Source organism: Callorhinchus milii, unplaced genomic scaffold, assembly GCF_018977255.1.
Source record: "Callorhinchus milii isolate IMCB2004 unplaced genomic scaffold, IMCB_Cmil_1.0 Scaffold1, whole genome shotgun sequence".
Lineage (NCBI taxonomy): Eukaryota > Metazoa > Chordata > Chondrichthyes > Chimaeriformes > Callorhinchidae > Callorhinchus > Callorhinchus milii.
The window spans coordinates 138,505,837-138,531,271 of NW_024704742.1; the positions used below are offsets into that span (position 1 = coordinate 138,505,837).

General features: G+C 52.5%; 2 protein-coding genes across 2 annotated transcripts in view; both read right to left on the bottom strand.

Annotated features, from left to right (window-relative positions):
- Positions 1-1,001: 1,001 nt before the first annotated feature.
- On the bottom strand, positions 1,002-25,188 carry LOC103173046 (FYN-binding protein 1-like). Its single transcript, XM_042332071.1, has 8 exons — positions 24,944-25,188; positions 19,942-20,938; positions 6,856-6,952; positions 6,111-6,199; positions 5,392-5,423; positions 4,433-4,479; positions 3,576-3,702; positions 1,002-1,250 (listed from the first exon to the last, which is right to left on the bottom strand). Exons 2-8 carry the CDS (start codon positions 20,909-20,911, stop codon positions 1,002-1,004), a joined length of 1,611 nt encoding a protein of 536 aa, XP_042188005.1. The 5' UTR covers positions 20,912-20,938; positions 24,944-25,188.
- The window catches only part of LOC103172029 (DAB adaptor protein 2), a 34,536-nt gene continuing 34,225 nt past the window's right edge, over positions 25,125-25,435 (bottom strand). Inside the window, exon 14 of the mRNA XM_042332075.1 lies at positions 25,125-25,195. Within this exon, the coding sequence (XP_042188009.1) occupies positions 25,125-25,195 (71 nt within the window). The remainder of the gene's footprint in view (positions 25,196-25,435) is intronic.

Below are 25,435 nucleotides of genomic sequence, written 5' to 3' on the forward strand. Positions count from 1 at the left end.
CAACTAGTAAACCCGCGTCCATTTGGGTGTCAGTCTGCGTCTCCGACGCTCACCTCTGGGTTAGATGTTTGTGGGTTCCAACCCTATATTGTAGAGACCTGTAGCTCAGTGGTTAGAGCCCTCGCCGAGCGAGCGAGAGGACCTGGGTTTGATTCCCGGGCGGGGGGCCCAACATTGGGCAAGTTTCCTTACTCCACACACCTCTGTTTACCAGCAGTGAGGAGGAACCCGGTTGTTAGTCGATTGGCGGATCATATTTCTGGGGGTAATAATCCCTTCAAAAAAAATAATAATAATTTGGTCACTTAATCCAAGACTGTTTGGGGGTCACTGCTGTGGGCAATTGGCTGTTGCGTTTCGCCCACAAAAAAGGGCTTTTTGAGGGGTTTTGTGTTTGCTGAATACGTTTGATTTTGTTCATCTGGAGTTCTGCACGATTGCGGGGGAGGGAAGCGATGGGGGTTCAGCTCTTCCCCTTTTTTTGTGCTAAGTATTGCGAAGTTCCCTCTATCGATTTTAATTCTAAATTTTGCCACTTTCCAATTGCGCTGCGACTTTGTCATGAGCCGCAGAGCCACTGGACTGCTGCAGGGGGCAGCACTGAGCCACAGAGGGTATGCTGTGTAACATTGCCACCATCAGGCCCGTGCTGGTACTGCAACTAATAATAATAATAATAATAATAATAATAATAATCCTCGCATTTGATATGGCACCTTATCACATCTTCGAGACGTCTCAAAGCGCTTCACAGAATGTACCGCAAAGTGTAGCGACTGTATATTTTGTGGGCGAAACGCGGCGGCCAATTGCGCGCAACAGTGTCCCCACAAACAGTCGTGGATTGAGTAACCAAATTATTATATCTTTTTTTAATTTTGTCCTCTTGCTTGCGAGGCACGTGCTCTAACCACTAAGCTACAGGACTCCACGAGAGATGTCTCGACAAGGCGCTCCATCAAATGCAAGGATTATTATTATCATCTTGTCTTGTCTTTGGATCACACCCGAAGACCTTCCTCTTCGAGAGCGCTTACAGTCATCTCCCCTAGAATAAATAAGCGATATAGAGGAGCATCAAGATACTTACAGCAACCATCCATTGTCCGAGCCAGCCACCTGCCCTCGGGGTTATCCGTGATGCGAATCACCTCCAGGTTTTCACCCTGTTTGAAGGATAAATCGTTCTTCCCGCCCTTGTAATCCACCGAAGCTTTCACCATCTGGAACACCTCAATTGCTCCCACCACCTTCAATACAGCAAAGACTTTCTTAATAATTTGATGCAGCACCTTATCACGTTAAGACGTCTCAAAGAGCTTCACGGGATACATCGTAAAGTGGATTGACTATTTTGAGGGAAAAACGCAGCAGCCAATTGCGCACAGCAGCGTCCCACAAACACTTATGGATTGAGTGACCAATTTATTTATTTATTCATTTTTTGGAAACTTGCCTAAGGTTTTGCCCTGCCCAGGAATTGAACCCAGGTCCTCTCATTTGTGAGGCGAGCACTCTAACCACTAAGCTACGGGACTCCATGCTTCTCTTCAACTCTCACAAGATTGTCAGAGAGCTTCGGGTGAAGAGGGCCCTTCACCCTGTTTGCTCTCATCTCTCACTCAGCCTCCCACCCTCCCTTCACTCCGAGCCATCCTTGCTCACTCTGTTGAAGTGGATTGACTTCAAGATGTACACCCTGACCTTCACTTCCCACCAGGATCTCACTCCCTCTGCACTTCCCACTCCAGGCTGCTGCTCGCTCCTCCTTCCCACACCAAGGCAGAACCTTCAGTCACTATACCGGCATAGTGGGAGTTGTCAACTGTTGTGGTTTGATCCACTTGTTACTACTTCATTGGCAGATGCTGAGATAGGTCTGGGAACACATCAGAGAGGTTCCATAGAGAGCTTAATCCTTTCAATTCCATCCACCAGATCTTTCTCCATCCTCCTCTACGTGCCTGATTACACCAGGAAATTAAATTTAATAGAGGTGTTCAAAATCATGAGGGGTTTTGATAGAATAGTTCGGGAGAAACTGTTTCCTCTGGCGGGTGGGTCGTTAACCAGAGGACACAGATTTAGGATAATTGGCAAAAGAACCAGAGGGGAGGGAGACAATTTTTTTTTACCCAGAGAGTTGTTACGGTCTGGAATGCACTGCTTGAAAGGCCGGTGGAAGCAGATTCAATAATAGCTTTCAAAAGGGAATTAGGTAGGTACTTAAACAGGAAACATTAGTAGTATAATGGGCTAAGAGCGGAGAGTGGATTAGTTGGGGTAAGAGTGGGACTAGTTGGGGTAAGAGAGGGGGAGTGGGACTAGTTGGGGTAAGAGCGGGGGAGTGGGACTAGTTGGGGTAAGAGCGGGGGAGTGGGACTAGTTGGGGTAAGAGCGGGGGAGTGGGACTAGTTGGGGTAAGAGCGGGGGAGTGGGACTAGTTGGGGTAAGAGCGGGGAGTGGATTAGTTGGGGTAAGAGTGGGGCAGTGGGACTAATTGGGGTAAGAGCGGGGGAGTGGGACTAGTTTGTAGCTCTTTCAAAGAGACAGCACAGGCACAACACAACACAAAATTACACTTGTATAACATCTTTCACGTCGAGAGGATGTCCCAAGGTGCTGGAATGGGGCGAATGGTCTCCTTCTGTGCTGTAAGATTCTACGATTTTATAATGGTATAATGCTAATGGTGTTGAATTAAAGGGATGGGGCTGAACTACAGTTAGAATGGTGCATTAGTGTGCTGGAGACACGAGGAGCATTGAGACCAGCTCAGCATAATAGCATAAGCATTTGCGCGGCTAAAGATGACAACAACTTGGATTTATATCGCGCCATTCACGCACGGTAGAGTTCCAGAGCGCTTGACAGTGGCGGAGTCTGACATTGAGCCGGTGTGGGGGTGACCTTAAGCAAGACCAAAAAAGGGCTTTAAGTGGGATTTGAAGGTGGGGAGGGAGGGGGTAAGGCAAAAGGATTGAGGGAGAGGGTTCCAGAGTTTCGGGGCGTACTGGCTGAGGGCACGACCACCGACGGTGGAACGGAGGGCATGAGGGACAAACAGGAGGCTGGAGGCAGTCGAGCGGAGGGGGGAGTGGGGGGTGAGCAGGTCGGGGAGGCAGGGAGGGGCGATTTGAAAATGAGTGAGAGGATCTTGAAGTTGATCCGTTCAGTGATTGGGAGCCAGTGGAGCCTGACGCGGACTTGTGTGGTGGGGTCTACCAAGGTTGGTCTCCACCATCCTGGCAGCCGCTTGACATGTCGTGTTCCAAACTATATATTATATCCCCAGATATTATTTTCCAGCGGATATCTATCTAATTTGTTCTTGAAACAACCAACACTTTCTGCTTCCACTACCTGTCTCCCTAGGGAGCCTGTTCTATACATTTATTACTCACTCCCTGAAGTAGTGTCTCTGCAGATTTGTTCTGAATTTACCCCCATTAATCTCAGGCCGTGTTGCCTGGTTCTACAGTTCAGTACGAGATAGAACAGCTTATCATGATCTACATTATCTATTCCCTTCGGAACGTTGAAGCAGTTGGTGATGGTTCAGGATTAATCATTACCTTAAACCGCTTCCGAATGTCCTGTTCCTTCTTTTCTTTCTCTCTCTGTTCTCTCCGTTCCTGTTCCTGTCGCTTCCTGTCATCCTTTTCTCTTTTCTTCTCCATTTCCTTGATGTCCTTCCGTGACCTGCGAGAGGGGCAGGTGGCCGAGAGCAATCAAAGGCTTTCTAATAGCAATGTGTCTCACTCCTCCCTACCTCTGTGACCTGCTAACGCCATATCGACCTGTCCGCTCCCTCTGCTCAGTAGGCTCCAGCTTGCTCCACATCCCCTGCTTGGTTCGCCCCATCATTGCCATTCGAGCCTTCAGCCTCTCTGTCCCCACCCTCTGGAACTCCATCGCACAGTCCCTTTGCTTCACACCCTCCTTCGCCTCCTTCAAGGCACATCTCAAGACCCTCCTCTTCAACTGCGCATTCGGTCACCCTCCTACCCCCACCCTCCCTGCCCATCCACCCCTCCTGATCCCAACCTCCAACTCAGGTCCAAATCTCTAACTATCCAGTGCTTTGGGATGTCTTCCTGACATGAAAGACACTGTAAATGTCATGTGTTGTTGTTGTCGCTGATGCTTTCAATCCACAGTTAATCTGCAATCCTGAATAGAACTCTACCACAGGATAATAGTTTAGTCGCTCACACTCTCGCCTCAGGAGCAGGAGGTTTGTGGGTTCAAGCCCAACATCAGAGACTAAGCTCACATCTGGGCCGACGCTCCAATGCAGCGCTGGGGGAATACTGCAATGTCAGAGGCCATCCGTCAGATGAGACATCACATCGAGCTCCCTGTCTGTGTCTGTTGAGGTGGATAATAAGGTTTAAGGGTAAAGGGGTAGAGGGTAAACATTAGGCTATACCTGTAGCTGTCCAGATCCTCATACATCTCTCCACCGGAATCCTCGTTCTGAAAACAAAAGTGTCATTTTAATCTTCGTCAGTTTAATCACCTTTAGCTTCTCCGATGTCAAACGTTAGGGCTTTGCTCACAAGAGCTGAATACTGCAGACCTGCTTGGCCCAGGAAACGGTCTGGAGACCATCACAGAGGCCTGGCTCGATTCCCACATTCCATTGCCAGGCATGTCACCTTGGGGCCAGTTCGGCTCCGAGGAGACCCCGCTAACCTCATCCCCAAGGAGGATAGTCACAGAATCTCTATCAGAGTGTGTTATACAGCGAGTTTCTCTGTCATGGCTTTGTTATACAGTGAACTGCATTGAATTTTGGGCACTGTACCTCAGGAAGGATATATTAGCTTTGGAGGGGGTGCAGAGCAGATTCACCAGAATGATACCGGGGTTTAAAGGGTTAAATTATGAGGACAGGTTGTATTAACTCGGTCTGTATTCCCTGAGGTTAGAAGGTTGAGGGCTGATCTGATTGAGGTGTGTACCATGATAAAGGGATTCGATAGGCAGCGACAGAGAAACTATTGCCTCTGGTGAGGAATCCAGAACAAGGCATCATCTTAAAATTAGAGCCGGACATTTAGCAGTGAAATCAGAGGCCGGTTTTCACCCAAAGGCCAATGGGAATCTGGAACTCTCTCTCTCTCTCTCCCCCCAAAAGACCTTGGATTATAACTGGATCCTTTCACATTGTCCAGCCTGAGGTGGAGAGATGTTTGTTAGGTCGGGGATCCAGGGATATGGGGCAAAGGCGGGTAATTGGAGTTGAGGTACAGATCAGCCATGATCGAAGATTATGGTGGAACAGGCTGGAGTGGCTGAATGGCCTCTCCTGTTCCTATGTTCTATGTTGCTGTAGACCTGGCCGGGGAGATGGAATCACAGGGATTATCTGATGTAAAATCTCACCTCTTCGGGAGAGTTTGACCGTTTCTGGCGATCTGTAATTATAAATGTGATTACATTGTAAATAAGTACAAATCAGATCATTGAACTGAGAGCTCAAACACACACTCAGATAGTCAGCACAACAACTAACCCACTCTTTCTCTCTCTCTCTCTGTTTTCTCTCTCACCCTTTCCCCCTCTGTGTCTTTCTCATTTCTTCCATTATTCTCTCTCTTTCTCTGTTTCCTTTTCTCTCTCCTCCCGTTGCTTTCTATCTTTCCAGTTCTATTTTGTTATTTTTCTCCCTCTCTCTCATGGAGACCTTGCGGAGTACTGTAGCTCACTGGTTGAAGCCCTCGCCCCGCAAGCGAAAGGACTTGGGTTTGATTCCTGGACAGGGCAAAACATTGGGCAAGTTTCCTTACCCCACACGCCTCTGTTTACCAGCAGTCAGTAGGAACTCGGTTGTTAGTCGATTGGCGGATCACTTTTTCGGGGTAATAATCCCTCCAAAAAAAATAATAATTTGGTCACTCAATCCACGACTGTTTGTGGGACACTGCTGTGCGTAGTGTTTTGCCCGTAAAATATACAGTCACTACACCTTACAGTGTATGCTGTGAAGCGCTTTGAAGGCGTGATAAAGCGCTGTATCAAATGCAAGGATTATTATTATGAAATGTGAGACGAGGCGTTCAGAGCACAGTCAGACAGTGGAGCTGTGAGGAGGCCGAGCATACCTTCTAGTTTCAGTGGGGGGAGCGGGGGAGGTAAGGGTCCTGCTGGGGAGACATCATCATAGTTCTGATCCTCCTCGTCCATCGGCAGCCTGTGGGCAAGAAGAAGGGTAATGCAATGGGAATACACTGAGCCCACACACCTACACACCCTCACACACCCATACACTCTCACACACACCCACACACACCCTCAAACACACCCACACACACCCACATACATACACACCGTCACACCCTCACAGACACGCACTCACACACACATACCCCCACACTCACACACCCACACACACACACACACACAGCCAGCCCTCGACTCCTCAGCCTCCACACCAATCCCTTACAACAACAACTTGCAGGGTAGTGTCCCAGAGCTTGACAGTGGCGGAGCACGATGCCGAGCCGGGGGGAGGTGACCTTAGGCACTGTCAAAGAGGAAGGTCTTCAGGCGTGATCTGAAAATGGGGAAGGAAGGGGCAAGGTGGAGGGATAGAGGAAGAGTGATCCAGAGTTTCGGGGCGTAGTGGCTGACAGCGAAACCACCGATGATGGACCGGAGGGAATGAGGGACAAATAGGATGGAGTCAGCTGAGTGGAGGCAGCGGGTGGTGGAGTGGGGGTAAGCAGGTCGGAGAGGATAAGGAACACATTAGGAAACAATTCTGCCAATTTCTCCCCTTTGTTGATATAATAAACAGGTGGAACAGGCTGAGGGGCTGAATGGCCTCGCCCTCCCTGTGGTACTCACGTGTTGTCTGGAGCTTTCCCGGGCTGTGGCCTGGGAGGCAGACTGGGTCCTGCCGGGGCCGGGGCCGGAGGCTGCTTATTAGCCAGTTTGTTAAAGGCTGCAACATAGCAACACAGAGTGAATTACCATCTAGTCACCATCAGTCACCAACTCAGTCCGAACCTGTCTCCCCCTCCTCTCTCATCACCACTATAATCCGCATGAAACCGACCACCTGCTCCCTCGACCCCATCCCTATCTGTCTCCTTACCTCCCAGCTTCACCTCCTTCCCCTCTGATCACTGACATCGTAAACCTCTCCCTGTCCTCTGGTGCTGTTCCCACCCCTTTAAAAACGGCCGTCATCACTCCTTAAAAAACCCTCCCTGAACCCTTCTCCACTCCCTAACTACTGCCCCATCTCCAACCTCCCCTTCCTCTCCAAAGTCCTGGAACGAGTTGTTGCTTCTCAGCTTCGTTCCTTCCTCTCCCGTCACTCCCTTCACAAACCCCTCCAATCGGGTTTCCGTGCCGCCCACAGCACAGAGACAGCTCTGGTCAAAGTGACAAATGACATTCTGTCCATCTGCGACCAGGGCTCCCTCTGCCTCCTCGTCCTCCTTGACCTCTCTGCTGTTTTCGACGCTGTTGACCACTCTATCCTCATCCACAGTCTCTCCTCTCATCTCAACTTTCACTGTTTTGTCCTTGACTGGTTCAGATCAAATCTCTCACACCGCCTCCACTTCATCTCCTCAAACGGTTTCTCCTCTAGTCCCCGGATTGTCTCGGGCGGTGTTCCTCAGGGCTCTGTCCTTGGTTCCCTCCTCTTCAACATCTATGTGCTCCCTCTTGTGACGTCATCTGCAGACATGGGGTCAACTTCCACATGTATGTGGATGACACCCAACTCTCCCTCTTGACTCCAGGACCCACTGCTGTCCTGACAGAATGTCTGTCACACGTCAAGTCCTGGATGAGGGCAAACTTTCTACAGTCAACAAGACCGAGGCTCCTGATTGGCTCCCGTCAGCGCCTCCTCACCTCAGGCGCCGACAGCATCACCATCCCTGGGGCTCACTCCCCCTCACTGCGCCAGTCCAGGAACCTTGGGGTCTGGTTTGATCCTCAGCTATCTTTTCTACCTCAAATTTGTGCCATGACCTGCTCTGCCTTCCCCACCTCCGCAACATGGCCCGACTCCCCCACCGTCTCACACCACAGCCCCCGAGACCCTCACACACACCTCCATTACAGCCAGACTCCACTATGCAAACTCCCTCCTTGTCGGCCCCCAACTCCTCCCTCCACAGACTGCAGATCATCCCGAACTAACTCTGCAGCCCGTGTCCTCTCCCCCACCCCATCACCCCCATCATCACCCCTACCAGGGTCCCTCACCGCATCACCCACATCCTCACCCCCATCAGGCTCCCCGACTATATCACTTCAATCCTCATACCCACCAGGCTCCCCGACTTCATCAAACCCATCCTCACCCACACCAGGCTCCCCGACTCCATCACCCCATCCTCACCCCACCTGGCTCCCCGACCCCATCACCCCCATCCTCACCCCCACCGGCTCCCCGACCCCATCACCCCCAAGCTCACCCCCACCAGGCTCTGGACCCATCACCCCCATCCTCAACCCCACCAGGCTCCCCAGCCCCATCACCCCCATTCTCACCCCACCAGGCTCCCCGACCCCATCACCCCCATCCTCACCCCCACCAGGCTCCCCAACCCCATCACCCCCATCCTCACCCCACCAGGCTCCCGACCCCATCACCCCCATCCTCACCCCCACCAGGCTCCCCGACCCCCACCCCCCCATCCTCACCCCCACCGGCTCCCCGACCCCATCACCCCCAAGCTCACCCCCACCAGGCTCTGTGAACCCATCACCCCCATCCTCACCCCCACCAGGCTCCCCGACCCCATCACCCCCATCCTCACCCCCACCGGCTCCCCGACCCCATCATCCCCATCCTCACCCCCACCAGGCTTCCCGACCCCATCACACACTTCCTCACCCCCACCAGGCTCCCCGACCCCATCACCCCATCCTCACCCCCACCAGCCACCCGACCCCATCAACCCATCCTCACCCCAACCTGGCTCCCCGACCGCATCACCACCATCCTCACCCCCAGCAGGCTCCATGACACTATCACCTCCATCCTCACCCGACTCTTCTGACTTCGCATCATACAGAGGATACAGTTCAAGATCCTGGTTCTCACCTTCAAAGCCCTCCATGGTCTTTCTCCCCCCCACCTCCTCGACCTCCTAACCCCCTACCATCCTGCTCACTCCCTCCGCTCAGTGGCCTCTGGTCTGCTTCATGTCTGCCACTTTGCCAGCCCCACCACTGGCAGGTGGGCCTTCTGCCACTCTGCCCCCACCCTCTGGAACTCCATGCTGCAGTCCCTCCATCTCACCCGCTCCCTCGCCACCTTCAAGACCCATCTCACGACCCTCCTCTTCGACCGTGCTTTTGATCACTCTGCTTCCCCCCCTGCTCTCCACCCTCCCCAATTGTGACCCCCAGCTTGGGTCCGAAACACTGACTGTCCAGCGCCTTGGGACGTCCTCCCAACATGAAAGGCGCTTTACACATGTCATTTTGTTGTTGTTGTCAGTCACCATGAGACACCGTCATCTCCAGCACCCGAAAGGATTGTGAGAGACCTGATATGTTATGGTTTTTACATTATGTAAGTTATCGTTTCCGCTACTGACATAAGAGTGACACCCCAGGCTTATCACAATAATAATAGTCCTTGTATTTGATATAGCGCCTTATCACTTTGAGACATCTCAAAGTGCTTCACAGGATATACTATAAAATGGATTGACTGCACTTTTTGGGGGCGAATCATAGCAGTCAACTGTGCTCAGGTGTCCCACAGCCAGTCGTGGATTGAGTGACCAAATTATTATAATTTATTTCGTTTTTTTTATGACTTGGAAAGCAGGATCCTGATGACCAATGCACTGACTGCTTAGGTGTGGTGAGGCGGGCAGGGGCTGCCCGAAGTATCTCCCTAGAGGACACCTTGTTGGTTTGAGCTTACGTGATGATCAGTTGATTTCATCTTGTGGGTTTGCGGGTTTGTGAATCCATCGGAGGGTTTTGTCATCTTTGTAGTGTTCAGTCCTGGTCTGAATGGTTGCATGATTGGCCTAACCACAGAGACTAAGTGTGCGAGTGTGTGTGTGAGTGTGTGTGTGTGGTGGGGGGAGCAGATATGGGTGGAGATATCAAGCTAGCCTTTCATGAGAGCACACAGCACTGGCTGGTCTCAATAATAATAATACTACTAATCCTTGCATTTGATATAGAGCTTTTCATGTCTTCTCGACGTCTCAAAGTGCTTCACAGAATATACTGTAAAGTGAATTGACTGTATATATTTGGGTGAAACGGGGCAGCCAATTGCACACTGCAGTGTCCCACAAACAGCCGTGGATTGAAAGTGACCAATTTATTATTGTTTTTGGAGGGATTACTATTAGGTGTGTGGAGTAAGGAAACTTGCCCGAGGTTTGGCCCTGTCTGGGATTGAACCCAGGTGTCTCGCTTGCAAAGCGAGTGCTCTAACCACTGAGCTGCAGGACTCCAATAAGACTACTAATAATAGTCCTGGCATCTAATATAGTGCCTCATCACGTCTTCTGGACATCTCAAAGCATTTCACAGAATATACAGAAACCCTCACACACGCTTTCATTATATCCAGGCTCGACTATGCAAACTCCCTGCTTGTCGGCCCCCAACTCCTCCCTCCATAGGCTGCAGATCCTCCAGAACTAACTCTGCAGCCCATGTCCTCTCCCCCACCAGGCTCCGTGACCCCATCACCCCCATCCTCGCCCCCACCAGGCTCCTTGACCCTATCACCCCCATCCTCGCCCAACTCCACTGGCTTCCCATCACACAGAGGATACAGTTCAAAATCCTGGTCCTCACTTTCAAAGCCCTCCATGGTCTTGCTCCTCCCTACCTCTGTGACCTCCTACCCCCCTACCATCCTGCTTGCTCCCTCTGCTCAGCGGATTCCAGCCTGCTTCACGTCCCGCACCTTGAACGGCCTTCTATTGGCGGATGGGCCTTCAGCCACTCTGTGGACTCCATCCCACAGTCCCTCCGTCTCACCCCCTCTCTCGCCTCCTTCAAGACCCATCTCAAGACCCTCCTCTTCGACTGTGGTTTCGATCTCCCTGCTTCCCTTCCTGCCCTCCACCCTCGCCGATCCCGATCCGACCCCAGCTCGGGTCCATAACTCTGTCTGTCCAGCACTTTGGGACATCTTCCCAACGTGAAAGGCGCTTTACACATGGAATTTTATTATTGTTATTGTAAGGAAACTTGCTCAACGTTTCGCCCTGCCCGGGAATTGAACCCAGGTCCTCTCTTGCGAGACAAGTGCTTTGACCACTGAGCTACATGACCTCTTGCAATGGAATTAATAGGTCCAGCTCCCAAGTACTGTGTCCAGCTGTGGTCAGGCCACATCTGGAAACTGTCCAGCTCTGCTAACGAGACACAAGGAACAGTGGTTGAGGCAGAATATTAGCTTTCAAAAGGGAACCAGATAAATAGGATTAAACTGTGGAGTGCTGGAGCTCAGTGGTTAGAGCACTCGCCTCGCAAGCGAAGAGGACCAAACCTTAGGCAAGTTTCCTTACTCCACGCCTCTGGTTACCGAGCAATAAGTAAGAACCCGTTTGTTAGTCGATAGGCAGATCACTTTTCCTGCGATAATCTGGTCACTCAATCCACAATGCTGTGCGCAATTGGCTGCCGCGTTTGTCCACAAAATATACAGTCACTACACTTTGCAGTATATTCTGTGAAGCGCTTTGAGGGGTGATCAGGCGCTATATCAAATGCAAAGATTATCATTCTAAACTATAGGGGTAGGGAGGGTTAGTGGGGGGTGTAGCGGCGGGGATGGGGGGGGAGGGAGTGTAGCGGGGAGGGCGGAGCAGTGGGGTAGAGGGGGGAAGAGCATGGAAATGGGGCTGAAATGGTGCACAGACACGATGGGCTGAATGGACGCCTTCTGTGTGTAAATGTCTATGATTGAGCTGAGGTCACGGCTCAGATCTCTCTCTCTATCTCTCTATCTATCTCTTTATCTCTCTGTCTATCTTTGTGTCTTTCTTTATCTCTGATCTCTTTCTCCGTATCTATTTTTCTCTACTGTTTCTCTTCTATCCTTATGTGTTTCTTTATCTATAGTACCTGTACATCTCTTTTTGTATCTCTCTGTCCTTCTATTTATGTCTGTCTGTCTGTCTCCCTTTATCTGCCTCTCTATTTATCTTGTCCCCCAGTTCGGCCCCGGGATCCATTACTATGAAGCGCTCTGAGACGCCGTCCGGCGTGGAGGGCGCTATATAAATCCAAGTTGTTGTTGTGTATGTGTGTGTGTCTCTCTCACTTTCCGTCTCTCTCTCACTTTGTGTGTGTGTGTGCCTCTCTCTATTTGGGTGATGTTCTTATGCTCAGGAGGAAGTGAGCAGAGGAGAAGTTGGTTGCTGGTTTTCCTGTGTGCTAAGCTGTATCCTGTGTGTGCTCAGCACTAGTTTCTAACACAGAGAGACCAGCCGCTGACATTGCCCAGAGCAACTCATCTGCGTTATTTACCAGCACCAGGGACAGGCCGGCGCCAACACGCCATGCACACGCACACCACCGCCCGTCACTTCACATCACTTCACTATGCAACATCTGTCTGCACGGTGGCAGCTCTCACAGTCACCACTCAGTTTGTAGCGCTCTCAGCTCCGAGTCAGAACGTTGAGCTCCAGGTTCAAACCCGCACGTCTGGGTCTTTCACACTCCAGCACAGCGCTGGGGGGGAAAGAGAGCTGCATTGCAGTCTGTAGCTCAGTGGTTAGAGCCCTCGTCTCGCAACCGAGAGGACCTGGGTTTGATTCCCGGCAGGGTGAAACGTTGGGCAAGTTTCCTCACTCCACACACACGCCTCTGTTTACCAGCAGTGAGTAAGAACCCGGTTGTTAGTCGATTGGCGGATCACTTTTCCGAGGGTAATAATCCCTTCAAAATAAATAATAATAATTTGGTCACTCAATCCACGGCTGTTTGTGGGACGCTGCTGTGCGCAATTGGCTGCAGTGTTTCGCCCACAAAATATGCAGTCACTACGCTTTACACTGTATTCTGCGAAGCGCTTTGCAACATCTCGAAGGAGTGTCTCATCTGTGACTGTTTAGGTGGACGAGGATCCCAAGGCCCTGTTGGAAACGGGAGGGATTCCTGCCCAACAAACTAATCGCCCTGGATCAATCGCTCAGGAACATGGCGGCTTGCGGACTCCCCACCTCCCCCAGCGCTGTGTGTAAAATGACTGCAAACACACAGTCACTTGGCAACAATTCCCTGTTTACACCGCCGAATCAGAGTCCTGTAGCTCAGTGGTTAGAGCACTCGCTTTGCAAGTGAGGGACCTGAGTTCAATTCCCGGGGGGTCAGGGCAAGACCTTGGGCAAGTTTCCTTACTCCACACAGAGCCTAATAATAATCCCTCCAAAACCAAAACAATAATAAATTGGTCATTTTCAATCTACGACTGTTTGTGGGACATTGCTGTGCGCAATTGGCTGCCGCGTTCGCCCACAAATATACAGTCAATTCACTTTACAGTGTGTTCTGTGAAGCGCTTTGGGACGTCCTCCCCACGTGAAAGCGCTATATCAAATGCAAGGATTATTATTATTATATTATCAACATAATTCTCACGTTCAATACAGTCAGTGCCTTTCACATCAGCAGCAAGTCTCACAGCGCTTCACAGCATTCACTGTAACGTGTAGTGACTGTGGGTTTTGTAGGAAACCACAACACAACACACAACAGCATACAAACAGCCAGGAAGCGACTGAGTGAATTTGTTTGCGAGATTGTTGGCCTGGACCCAGGGGGGGAACTCTCTTCCCGGGTATATGTGCGCTACGGGCTCTTTAACAGACCCTGCCCCTCTCTACCTCTGTGACCTGCTAACCCCATATCAACCTGTCCGCTCCCTCCACTCAGCAGGTGCTGGCCTGCCCCATGTACCCTGCCCGCCCCCCCCCAACCATCATCAGTGGGGCCTTCAGCCTCTCTGCCCCCATCCTTTGGAACTCCATCCCACAGTCCCTTCCCCTCGTTCTCTCCCTCGCCTCCTTCAAGGCCCGTCTCAAGACCCTCCTCCTCAACTGCGCCTTCAGTCGCCCTCCTATACCCTCCCTCCCTGCCCTCCACCCTCCTGATCCCAAAGCCGCACCCCCCCACCAGTTTGGGTCCAAATCTCTGACTGTCCAGCGCCTTGGGACGTCTTCCCTTCTCTCCTCCCTGCTGTGAGATGGTCAGTGCTGTGAGATGGTCACTGTGAGAGACACTGTGTGAGCGGGAGCTGTTGTGAAGCCGGGAGACTAACTGTGGGAGCGAGTGTGCACAGTGTGTGTGGAGCAGAGTCAGGCACTGTCCGCCCCCTGTTATGTCAGCATTGTTTACTTCCTCTTCTCCACTTCCTGATTTGAATAAAGTAAAATTTGGGAACTGTCATAACTGCCGTCAGGTCAGTTTCCCAACATCCTGCAGCTCAGAGCCTCAACATAATGACAGCTCAGCAGGACATTCACCCCATCGTCCTCGCTCCCCCACTGTCGCTCTCTAGTCCAACCCCATTCCCTCCCTCTCTCCCCCCACTGGAGGCCCAGGGGAGCTTGAGATGGCTTTTGGGAGAGTGGGAGGGGATGGAATGGCTGTACGTTTGCTGCTGATGTTGGTCCGGTCGGGGCGGGGGGCACGGAGCAGGCTGGTGCCCGCTGAGCTCCACGCCGGTGACTAAATGCATCTGTTCTGCCTGAGTAACTGTAGCTGAAACCTGAGTGTAATAAAGGAAGTTGTTGAGCGGCTTGGCTGGGCTCCTGAAGTCTCTGAGGACAGCTCAGCTGTGCAGCGACTCTCACAAGTGGCACGTGACACTGACCTCGACACCACATCCACTCACTCTCTCTCAGCACCGGTATGTCCCAGGTCCAATCACTTCCTTCCTCTCTCTATTTTATCAATACGACTATCAGCTCCTCTGTCCACAAAGGCTGTGGCTTCACAGCCCACGTGACGGCTGGGAATTGGAACCATATCAACCTGTCCCCTCCCTCCACTCAGCAGCCTCTGGCCTGCTCCACATCCCTCGCCCGCCCTGCTACCCACCGTCGGGCCTTCAGCCTCTCTGCCCCCATCCTCTGGAACTCCATCCCACGGTCCCTTCCTCTCGCTCCCTCCCTGGCCTCCTTCAGGACCCATCTCAAGACCCTCCTCTTTGACCAGCCCTTCAGCCACCCTCCTACCCCTACCTTCCCTGTCCTTCACTCCTCCTGATCCTAACCCCCAGCTCGGGTCCAAAATCCGTGACTGTCCAGCGCCTTGGGACGTCCTCCTGACGTGAAAGGCGCTGCGTAAATGTGATGTGTTGTTGTTGTCCCAGGCTGAGTGCCAGCCCGCCCGCCTGTTCAGGATTACACAACCAGAGGCCTTCAAAGGCACAGAAGAAGACCATTCGGCCCACTGTGCCCAATCCTGGCTCAATCAGTGCCACTCAGACTCCTGCAGATCACTGCTTTTCGGATATCTGTGCAGATATCAAAGCTAATGTGAATTTGTTAACAATCCCAGGAAACAATTGCAAAAGAGAAGGGAGTTTTTCTCTCCCTGTGTCCCTGTGTCCTGACCAACGATTGCCCAGACAAAGTGCTCATTGCTTCATAGCTGTTTGCCACATCCATATTTACAGCCGGGAGAGGGTGGTGGTGGGGGGAGGGGAGGGGAGGGGAGTTGACCATAAATATGGTCGAATAGGAATCAAACCCAGGTCCTCTCACTTGCGAGGCGAGGGCCCTAACCACTGAGCGACAGGACTCCACAGGATTATATGAAGGTATACCGGACACAACAGGGATAGCGAAAGTAAACTCAGAACTCTCCGTACACAGCGCCAGAAATGGAGAGGGGAAGTTTTGACCAGACCCCAGGAAGTATTTCTGTACACAGAGCTGAGCAAAGGGTGGTTTTGGAAGCTGGTTCTTGTTGCAGAAAAGCAGCTTTCAGTTTCAGGCGGGCTCCTCACCTTCACATTAGCTTTCTTTACGTGTGAGACACTGCACAGCTCAACCAAGCCTGCGTTCAAGACGAGACACACGCTCTGATCCAAATAGCAGGCGGACAGGGTATTTATAACAGTGCAGTGGGCTGCTTCAACTCTCGCCTCACTTCGCTAAGCCTCGCCTCGCCAAGCCATGGTTTCCAGCTGAGGAAATGCTCCGTCAACACTTTCTCCTCCAGCCTCACTGCACCGGCTCCGCAATCAGTCCTCACACACCGCAACCTAGCACTGCCTCTGTGTGAGTGTGCGTGCGTCTCCCCAGTTCCAGCCCTCTTCCTCCATCCACCCCCTTCACCACCCCTGAAACCGGGTGAATCATTTATGGCAACAAATTGCTCTGACTCAGGATCCTCCACAATATATAGTTTGGGATACGACATGGCAAGTGACGGCCAGGAAGGTGGAACGTGAACTGGATGGACCGTAGTCTTTTTATAGTCTTAGAAAATTCTTACGTCCCTCCCCCACCCCCCTAACACCGCACCCCCCACCCTCCACACACCACCCGGATAAACAGCTCAAAGATTTCACAGAAGCCACAGGGAGGAGAGAGTGTGGGCTGGGCGGGTGACGTGGAATATGCCAGAGCTGCTGAGTGGTGGGAGCGAACGGGTTGATATGGGATTAGCAGCATTGCCAGACTCCGCCACTGCCTCAGCCCTCGGCTGCCGAAACCCTCACCACGCATTCGTCACCTCAAGGCTCGATTAGGGGAACTCCCTCCTCATCGGCCTTCCCACCTCTTCCCTTCACAATCTACAGATCATCCAGAACTCTGCAGCTCGTGTGCTCTCGGGCACCAGACTCCGTGACCCCATCACTCCCCCCCTCGCCCGACTCCACTGGCTCCCCATCCCCCAGAGGATTGAATTCACGATCCTCGTCCTCACCTTTAAGGCCATCCATGGCCTCGCCCCCTACTACCTCTCTGACCTGCTGACTCCCTACCAACCTGCCCACTCCCTCCGTTTATCGGGCTCCGGCTACTCCATGTCTCCCGCCCTACCATCGGTGACCGGGCTTTCAGCCACTCTGCCCCCACACTCTGGAACTCCATCCCACGGTCCCTTCGCCTCGCTTCCTCCCTCGCCTCCTTCAAGGCCGGCCTCAAGACCCTTCTCTTCGATCATGCCTTTGAACTCTATGCTCTGGGGGATGGGGAGCCAGTGGAGCCGGGCCAGGGTGGGGAACCTAGGAACAGGAGGCCATTCTGCCCTTCAACCTGCTCCACCAGTTTATTTTTAGGGCAGATTCCTTGAATCAGGCGTGGATTCTAGCGCTGCTAGAAATCACTCTCTAAACCTATGAATTCCTTCATTATTTTACATCTGAATCACATGTGATTCCACTCAAAGGAAACTAACCTCGGTCTCCAGCCTCTATCAAGTATAAACATCTCAACACACTTCACAGCAACTCACACGTAGAACTCGCACTCAATTTCAAGATCCTCACACTCATCTTCAAACCCTTCATGTCCTGCCCTCCCTCCCTCTCCGACCTGCTTGCCCGCCCAACCTACTACCCGCTGCCTCCGCTCGACTGGCTCCAGCCTCCGGTATGTCCCTTGTGCCCTCCATTCTACCATCGGTGGTCTCGCTTTCAGCCACTAACAGCCCAAAACCCTGGAACACTCTCCCCCTATCCCTCCACCTCGTCCCCTCTTTACCCATCTTCAGGTCGTGCCTGAAGCCCTTTCTCTTCGATCGTGCCTGCGGTCACCTCCCCCTCCTCCCGGCTCGGTGTCGCACTCCGCCAGCGTCAAGCGCTCTGGGACGGTGTCCTGAATGAGGGGCGCTGGGTTGTGATTGCGATGCTTGCACAACGCAGTTTGAGACGTCTCGAAGACGTGATAAGACGCTATATCAAATGCACGGATTATTATTATTATTATTATGTTAATAATAGCGTTGATGGAAAGCTTCTCTGTTGCGTGCGGTTTGAAGGACCTGAAACAGGAGCCAGCAGAGGCGGTAGCTTCTCTGCTCATTCTGCAAACTTCCCCTCCCTGTCTATCTGCACGGAGTCACGCTTCGGCTGGAGTGAGAGAGTGAGAGAGAGACTGGCAAATGGACACCCTACCCCTGGCCCAGAAACTGCCTGAGCCCAGAACGACACCCAATAGAACTCTTTAATCTTTATTTCCTTTCCAGATCGGATCACACCCTTATTCGCAGCTCACAATGCACCAACAATAGAAGAAAGAACTTGATCTTTATCATCTCACAGCATCTCACAAACACTTGCTGCCGATAGGGACTTGTTTTACCGGCAATTGCAGCAACTATTTGTCACGCACAACATGACACAAACAGCTGGGAATTAAACAAAAATTTTATCTGTCAGCCAGGAGAGAGAGAGAGACTCTTTTCCCTTTTCCCATAGGGCTGCAAGATGTTTAACGTCCACCTGAACAGGGCACAGACAGGAATCCGGTTTAATGTATTATCTGAAGGATGGCGTCTCTGACAACAATGATAATAATAATAATCCCTGCATTTGATATGGTACCTCATAATTTTGCCCACAAAATGCACAGTCAATCCACTTTACAGTGTATTCTGTGAAGCGCTTTGAGCCGTCTCGAATCAAGTGCAAGGATTATTATCATCACGTCTTCAGGACGTCTCAAAGTGCTTCACAGAATATACTGTAAAGTGAATTTACTGTATTTTGTGGGCGAATCTCAGCAGCTAATTGCGCACAGCAGTGTCCCACAAACAGTCGCAGATTGAGTTATTAATAATTCATAATTATTCCGTAATAATTTACTTGCCCAAGGTTGCGCCCTGCCCGGGAATCGATCCCAGGTCTTCTTGCTTGTGAGGGGAGTGCTCTGTGGGAAACTGCTGTGTGCAATTGGCTGCCGCATTGCACCCACAAAATACAGTCACTACACTTTACAATATATTCTGTGAAGCTCTCGCCGCATGCATGGGTGGACTTTAACACACTCACAGACACCCTTGCCCTCTTTCACTGTGTGTGTATTTGTGTACACTTTAACTCTCACACTCATATCTAAATCAGACAGACACCCACACACACTTCTCCCTCTCACCACTCAAACGATAACTTGCACAAATACTAAACTATTCATGTTGGATAATGTCCTGAAGCAATTCACAGAGATGGGGATAGTGAGCAGGGAGGAGAGGAGAGAAGGGGCGAGGAGAGGAGAGGAGAGAGAGCATCTTAACTAGAGGCTGAGCATCTTAACTGGAGGTACCATCAGAGCGAGGGAGAAAAGGACTTTGTTTTTTGATCAGCCGGGTGTCTGACACACACACAAACCTGTCACCGTGACCAGCCAGGTGTCTGACACACACACACACACACAAACCCGTCACCGTGACCAACCGGTGTCTGACACACACAAAGACCCATCACCGTGACCAACGGGTGTCTTGACACACACAACTCCATCACCGTGACCAGCCGGGTGTCTGACACACACACAAACCCATCACCGTGACCAGCCGGGTGTCTGACACACATGGAAACCCATCACCGTGACCAGCCGGGTGTCTGACACACACACAAACCCATCACCGTGACCAGCCGGGTGTCTGACACACACACAAACCCATCACCGTGACCAGCCGGGTGTCTGACACACACACAAACCCATCACCGTGACCAGCCGGGTGTCTGACACACACACAAACCCATCACCGTGACCAGCCGGGTGTCTGACACACATGGAAACCCATCATCGTAGCTCAAGTGTCTCTAAACCAAACTGGAAGTTCCAGTATGTCACCTACGCATGGAAATTTCTCTTTGTCTGGTATTGAATGTACAACTCTGAAAAGAGGAGCGAGCCCCAGCACAGACACGATGGAGAGAGAGAGAGAGAGAGAGAGCAGGGAATGGGGTTAGAGTAGAGAGAGAGCTCCAGTGGGGGAGCGGAAAGTGAGTACCTGGTGGGATTGCCGGTTGCCTGTCCTGTTGCTGTTTAAATTTGTCCAGGTTGATGGAGGGCGGGCGGCTGGGCTTTTGGGGTGGAGGTCCGAGGGTCCAGGTCGCGGGGAGAGGTTTCCTCTTCGGTGTATCCAGGCCCTTCCCCTCCTCACTGTCCTCCATACTCTGACGTTTGGCCAGGAATTGGCCTTTGGGTTTGGGCCGGATGCTGGGGGGGGCTGTGCTGTGCTCCTCAGCTTTGGGTTTCTGCAGGAAAGTGGTGGGTTTGAGGCCTTGGCCCGAGATCTGCTTCACCGGCCTGAGGGGGAAACGCCCGACAGCCCCATCCTCATTCGCTGCCTTCTCCACACTGTCCTTGTGCCCAGCCACAGACTCAGCCCCAGGCTTCGGCCCGGGCTTGGGGAAGGTAGACCTGTCCCCCAGGCTGGGCTTGAGGCCTGAGGGCTTGGGGAAGGCCGGCTTCTCGTAGCTGTTGCCGGGATTGAGGGGTTTGGCGAATGGCGGGGGCTTCGTGAAGCGGCTCTCGTTCTCCTTCTGCAAATCCCGGGTCTCTGTCACGGCCTTCAGCCCGACCAGGGGCTTGGGGATGACTGGCTTCTCCTCCCCCGCCTGGACGCTGAACGCACTGACCAAGGACTTTGTCCCAACGCCCGGCTTCACGAAACTCGGTTTGGCCTCCTTTTGGGGAGTCAGGCCCTCGGTTTGGGTCCTTGCAGTTGTCCCGGGCTTCGGAAAGGACACCCATGGTGGGTTGGGTTTAGGCCCGGCCGAGCCAGAGTGCTCGCTGAACGATAGGGTGGGCTTCAACCCCGAGGGCTTGGGGGTAGCTGTGCTCTCGAAGCCGGCTGCCCGACTGGCTACCGAAGTCTTGACAGCTTGGAGGGAGGAATGAGGAATGGGTCTGAGCATCCGCGGGCCTACAGCAGAAGCCACCTCCTCCCCCGGGGGCTTCGAGCCAAACTTCGCCATCAGGGCCTTGACGTCAGACTTGGCATTCTGCGAGAGAGAGAGAGAGAGAGAGAGAGAGGAACAGTGACTGAGCGAGTACCAGGCAACAGGGAACAGGGAACGTCGATCAGACTGACGCACGGCCAGCGAACAACAACGAGCCCCCAGGATCGGTCTCCCCCGCAGCCCCAACCTTCTCCGCTTCCTGTCTGACTGTGACTTCCTGAGCCGTGGTCAGAGCGCTTCAAACACATACGCCAGCGAGCGATGTGTGCGTGTGCGCGTGTGTGCGCGCAGACACCCAGCAAGTCACCCCCCCCACCCCACCCCCACCGGTGTGAAAGCACACTTCCTGCTCTGCACTTGCTCCGCAAGAACCCCAGGTCAGGCGGAGAGCCAGGGGGAGGCTTCACTTGGGGCTCAGTCGCTCGCGCTCTCCCCTCCTGAGTCACGAGGTCACAGAATCTGAAGGAGACCATTCGGTCCATCGAACCTGCGTCGGCTCTTTGTAACCAATCCCACTCCCCCACTCTTACCCCAACTAGTCCCACTCCCTCACTCTTTCCCCAACTATTCCCACTCCCCTGCTCTTACCCCAACTAGTCCCACTCTCCCACTCTTACCCCAACTAGTCCCACTCCCCCACTCTTACCCCAACTAGTCCCACTCCCCCACTCTTACCCCAACTAGTCCCACTCCCTCACTCTTACCCCAACTAGTCCCACTCCCCCACTCTTACCCCAACTAGTCCCACTCTCCCGCTCTTACCCCAACTAGTCCCACTCCCCCGCTCTTACCCCAACTAGTCCCACTCCCCCGCTCTTACCCCAACTAGTCCCACTCTCCCGCTTTTACCCCAACTAGTCCCACTCCTCCGCCCTTACCCCAACTAGTCCCACTCTCCCACTCTTTCCCCAACTAGTCCCACTCCCCCACTCTTACCCCAACTAGTCCCACTCCCCCGCTCTTACCCCAACTAGTCCCACTCCCCCGCTCTTACCCCAACTAGTCCCACTCTCCCGCTCTTACCCCAACTAGTCCCACTCCCCCACTCTTACCCCAACTAGTCCCACTCCCCCGCTCTTACCCCAACTAGTCCCACTCCCCCGCTCTTACCCCAACTAGTCCCACTCCCCCGCTCTTACCCCAACTAGTCCCACTCCCCCACTCTTTCCCCAACTAGTCCCACTCCCCCGCTCTTACCCCAACTAGTCCCACTCCCCCGCTCTTACCCCAACTAGTCCCACTCCCCCGCTCTTACCCCAACTAGTCCCACTCCCCCACTCTTACCCCAACTAGTCCCACTCCCCCAGCCTTTCAGGCAGTGTATTCCAGACCGTAACAACTCTCTGGGTAAAAAAAAATCTCCTCGTCTCCCCTCTGGTTCTTTTGGCCATTATCCTGAATCGGTGTCACCTGGTTACCGACCCATTGCCACTGGAAACAGTTTCTCCCTATTTACTCTTTCAAAACCCCTCATAATTTTGAACCTCTCTATTAAGTCTCCCTTTAAACTTCTCTGCTCTGAGGGGAATAACCTCTCTCGTCTCTCCACATAATTGTAGTCCCTCATCCCTGGAATCATCTGCCATGTTGTGGGTTCGAGCCCCACATAAGGGACTCTGAGCTCACAGTCCAGACTGACGCTTGCGCAGCGCTGGGGGGAGAGAGAGAGAGAGATAACGCCGCATTGTCGGAGGTTCTGAGTTAATCCGGCATAGATTTCTGTGTGTTAACGTCGGATAAAAATAATAATCCTTGCGTTTCATATAGCGCCTGATCACGTCTTCGAGATGTTTCAAAACACGGCGCAGAGTATGTTGTAAAGTGTAGTGACTGTGTATTTTGTGGGCGAAACACACCAGTCAACTGGGCACAGCAGAGTCCCACAAACAGCCGTGGATCGAGTGACCAAATTATCATTTTTGAAAGTGTATTTTTTTTATTTTTTGAAGGGATTATTACCCCCGGAACAACCGGATTCCTAGTTACGGCTTAGTAAATAGAGACGTGTGGAGTAAGGTAACTTGCCTAATATTTTGCCCAGTCTGGGAATCGGACCAGTTCCTCTCGCTTGTGAGGTGAGGGCTCTAACCCCTGAGCTACAGCCCCAAGAGAAGGAAGTTTCTCTCTCCCTGTGTCCTGGCCGACAATCCCCCAGATTGAACCCCGTCACTACACGTGACCGCAATTCCCTGTGAAGCACTCTGAAGTGGTTTGGAGTTACAGATGATGTATCGAACACGAAGATACCAAACCAAACTCAGGAACAGTCTCTCTGTGACATTAGCAGTTAAGGGGAACTTCCACTCATCAACCGTCAGGACGAGACGTCACAGGGTCAGAGAAGGGGCAATGTCAGGACAGACACCAGGAAGTGTTTCTTTATACAGTGGGGAATTAGGAACCTAGGAACAGGAGCAGGCCATTCAGCCCTTCCAGCCTGTTCCGCCATTCTATAAGATCATGGCTGATCAACTCCAATTACCCCCTTTTCCCCATTTCCCTGGGTCCCCCGACCTAACAAACATCTCTCCACCTCAGGCTGGACAATGTGAATAGATCCAGACATAATCCACAGCCTTTTGGGAGAGGGTGAAAGAGAGAGAGAGAGTTCCAGATTCCCACTGGCCTTTGGATGAAAACCTGCCTCTGATTTCACCCGGGTTTGATTCCCGGGCAGGGCGAAACGTTGGGCAAATTTCCTTACTCCCCACACCTCTGATCACCAGAGATAAGTAGGAACCTGGTTGTTAGTCAATTGGCGGATCACTTTTCCGGGGATAAAAATCCCTTCCAAAATGATAATAATTTGGTCACTCAATCCACGACTGTTTGTGGGACGTCACTGTGCGCAAATGGCTGTGTTACGGCCACAAAATACACAGTCACTACACTTTACAGAATATTCCGCGAAGTGCTTTGAGACCTCTGGACAATGTGATAAAGTGCTGTGTAAGTGGAGGAATATGGTTTTATAGCTGTGGCAGAGAGGCGGCACAGGCACAGGCACGACAAGCCGAATGGCCTCGCTCTGTCTGTGAATGTCTATGGCTTGTGGGGCTGAGAGACCGGGTGTGGACAAGGTGGGGGTGAAATTTAAATGGAATATTTGTAGCTTCGCTGCTTGAATTTCTGGCAATCAGTTGTATTTTCAATTTGCTCTTTTAGCGCCTAGAAACGTTGAGACATTTAGCTCGTCCAGACTTTCCCAGCTTTCTCCCTCCCCGTCTCCCCTCGCTTGACGTCCACAACTCATCCAAAACATCGCCCACGTCCTCACCCACACCGAACTCCATCCCCCCCATCACCCCAGCCCTCGCCAAGCTCCCCTGGCTCCCGGCAGAATGATCTCAAGCTCCTCAGCCTCATGTGCAAACCCATCCACTCCCTGACACCTCCTCACCTCCTGTGCGGATTCCTGTAGTTTAGTGGTTAGATCACTCACTCGTTTGTAAGCAAACTTTTTAAAAAGGATTATTATCCCAGAAGGTGATCCGCCAATCGACTACCCCAGGCTCCTACTCACTGTCAGGCAAACGGGTGCGTGGAGTAAGGGAACTTGCCCAGCGTTTTGCTCGAGAATCAAACCCGGGTCCTCTCGCTTGCTCTAACCACTGAGCTACAGGGCTGCACACTTAAGGTGGATTTTAAAGGTGGGGAGGAAGGAGAGAAGGGGGTGAAGCGCAGGGGGAGAGGGGGGATGGGGGGGAAAGAAGAAGGGGGAGAGGTGCAGGGGGAGAGGAGGAGGGACTCCGGGATGGAGTTCCAGAGTGCGGGGGCAGGATGGCTGAAACGCCCTCTGATGGCCGGGCGCGTGATGTGAGGGCGGTAACCACTGACCGGTGAGGACGGTGAGGTCGGGGGAGGGCAGAGATCGGGATGGACTGGGGCAGGGAAGTGAAAGTGCGGGCGAGGAGAAGGTTGAGTTTCAACGATTAACATCCATAGAAACTCCCTCCCCCTCTTCCCCTAACCTCCCCCCTCTCCCCCTAACCTCTCCCCCCCTCCCCACCTCCACAGTGTTCAGAGTAAGAGACTTAATCAGGTTACCTTGGGTAGGGCTACGCAGAAAGCCAACCGGTGTCTCAGTCACAGAGAGGAAAGTGAGAGTGGATGAGACTGAGCCGCACTCCGCGCTCTCTCTCTCCTCTTCCTCCGCTCTCTCTCTCTCTCTCTCTCTCTCAGGCGAGTTGACCACAATATCCTCTCACAGTGCCGGTCGGCTGAGCCGCTAGCGAGCGAACGAGAGAGCGATGGAATGAGCGAGATGCTCCGAGACGCAGCCCAACCCCAGTGAGGAAGCTATTAAGAGGACCTTGAAACAGGAAGCGTTTGACAGTCTCGGGGGGAAGGAGAGTCGGGGGAGAGAGAGAGAGAGAGAGAGAGAGAACTCACTTACCGAGACGCGGAAGCTGTCGTTATTCACATTAGATAAATATAAACACAAACAAAGCCTTTACTAAAGCTACCGAAAGCCAGCGAGGTGCGGAGTAAAACACCGTCAGCCGGCTGGCTTGTCACACAGAGGGACTTTTCCAAACA

Coding starts and splice junctions, on each gene's coding strand:
- LOC103173046 (XM_042332071.1), bottom strand. CDS start 20,911: ATGGCGAAGTTTGGCTCGAAGCCCCCGGGGGAGGAGGTGGCTTCTGCT. Junction 6,200..6,855: donor GGGAAAGCTCCAGACAACAC/GTGAGTACCACA, acceptor TCTTGCCCACAG/GCTGCCGATGGACGAGGAGG. Junction 5,424..6,110: donor CCCCCCACTGAAACTAGAAG/GTATGCTCGGCC, acceptor TTATAATTACAG/ATCGCCAGAAACGGTCAAAC.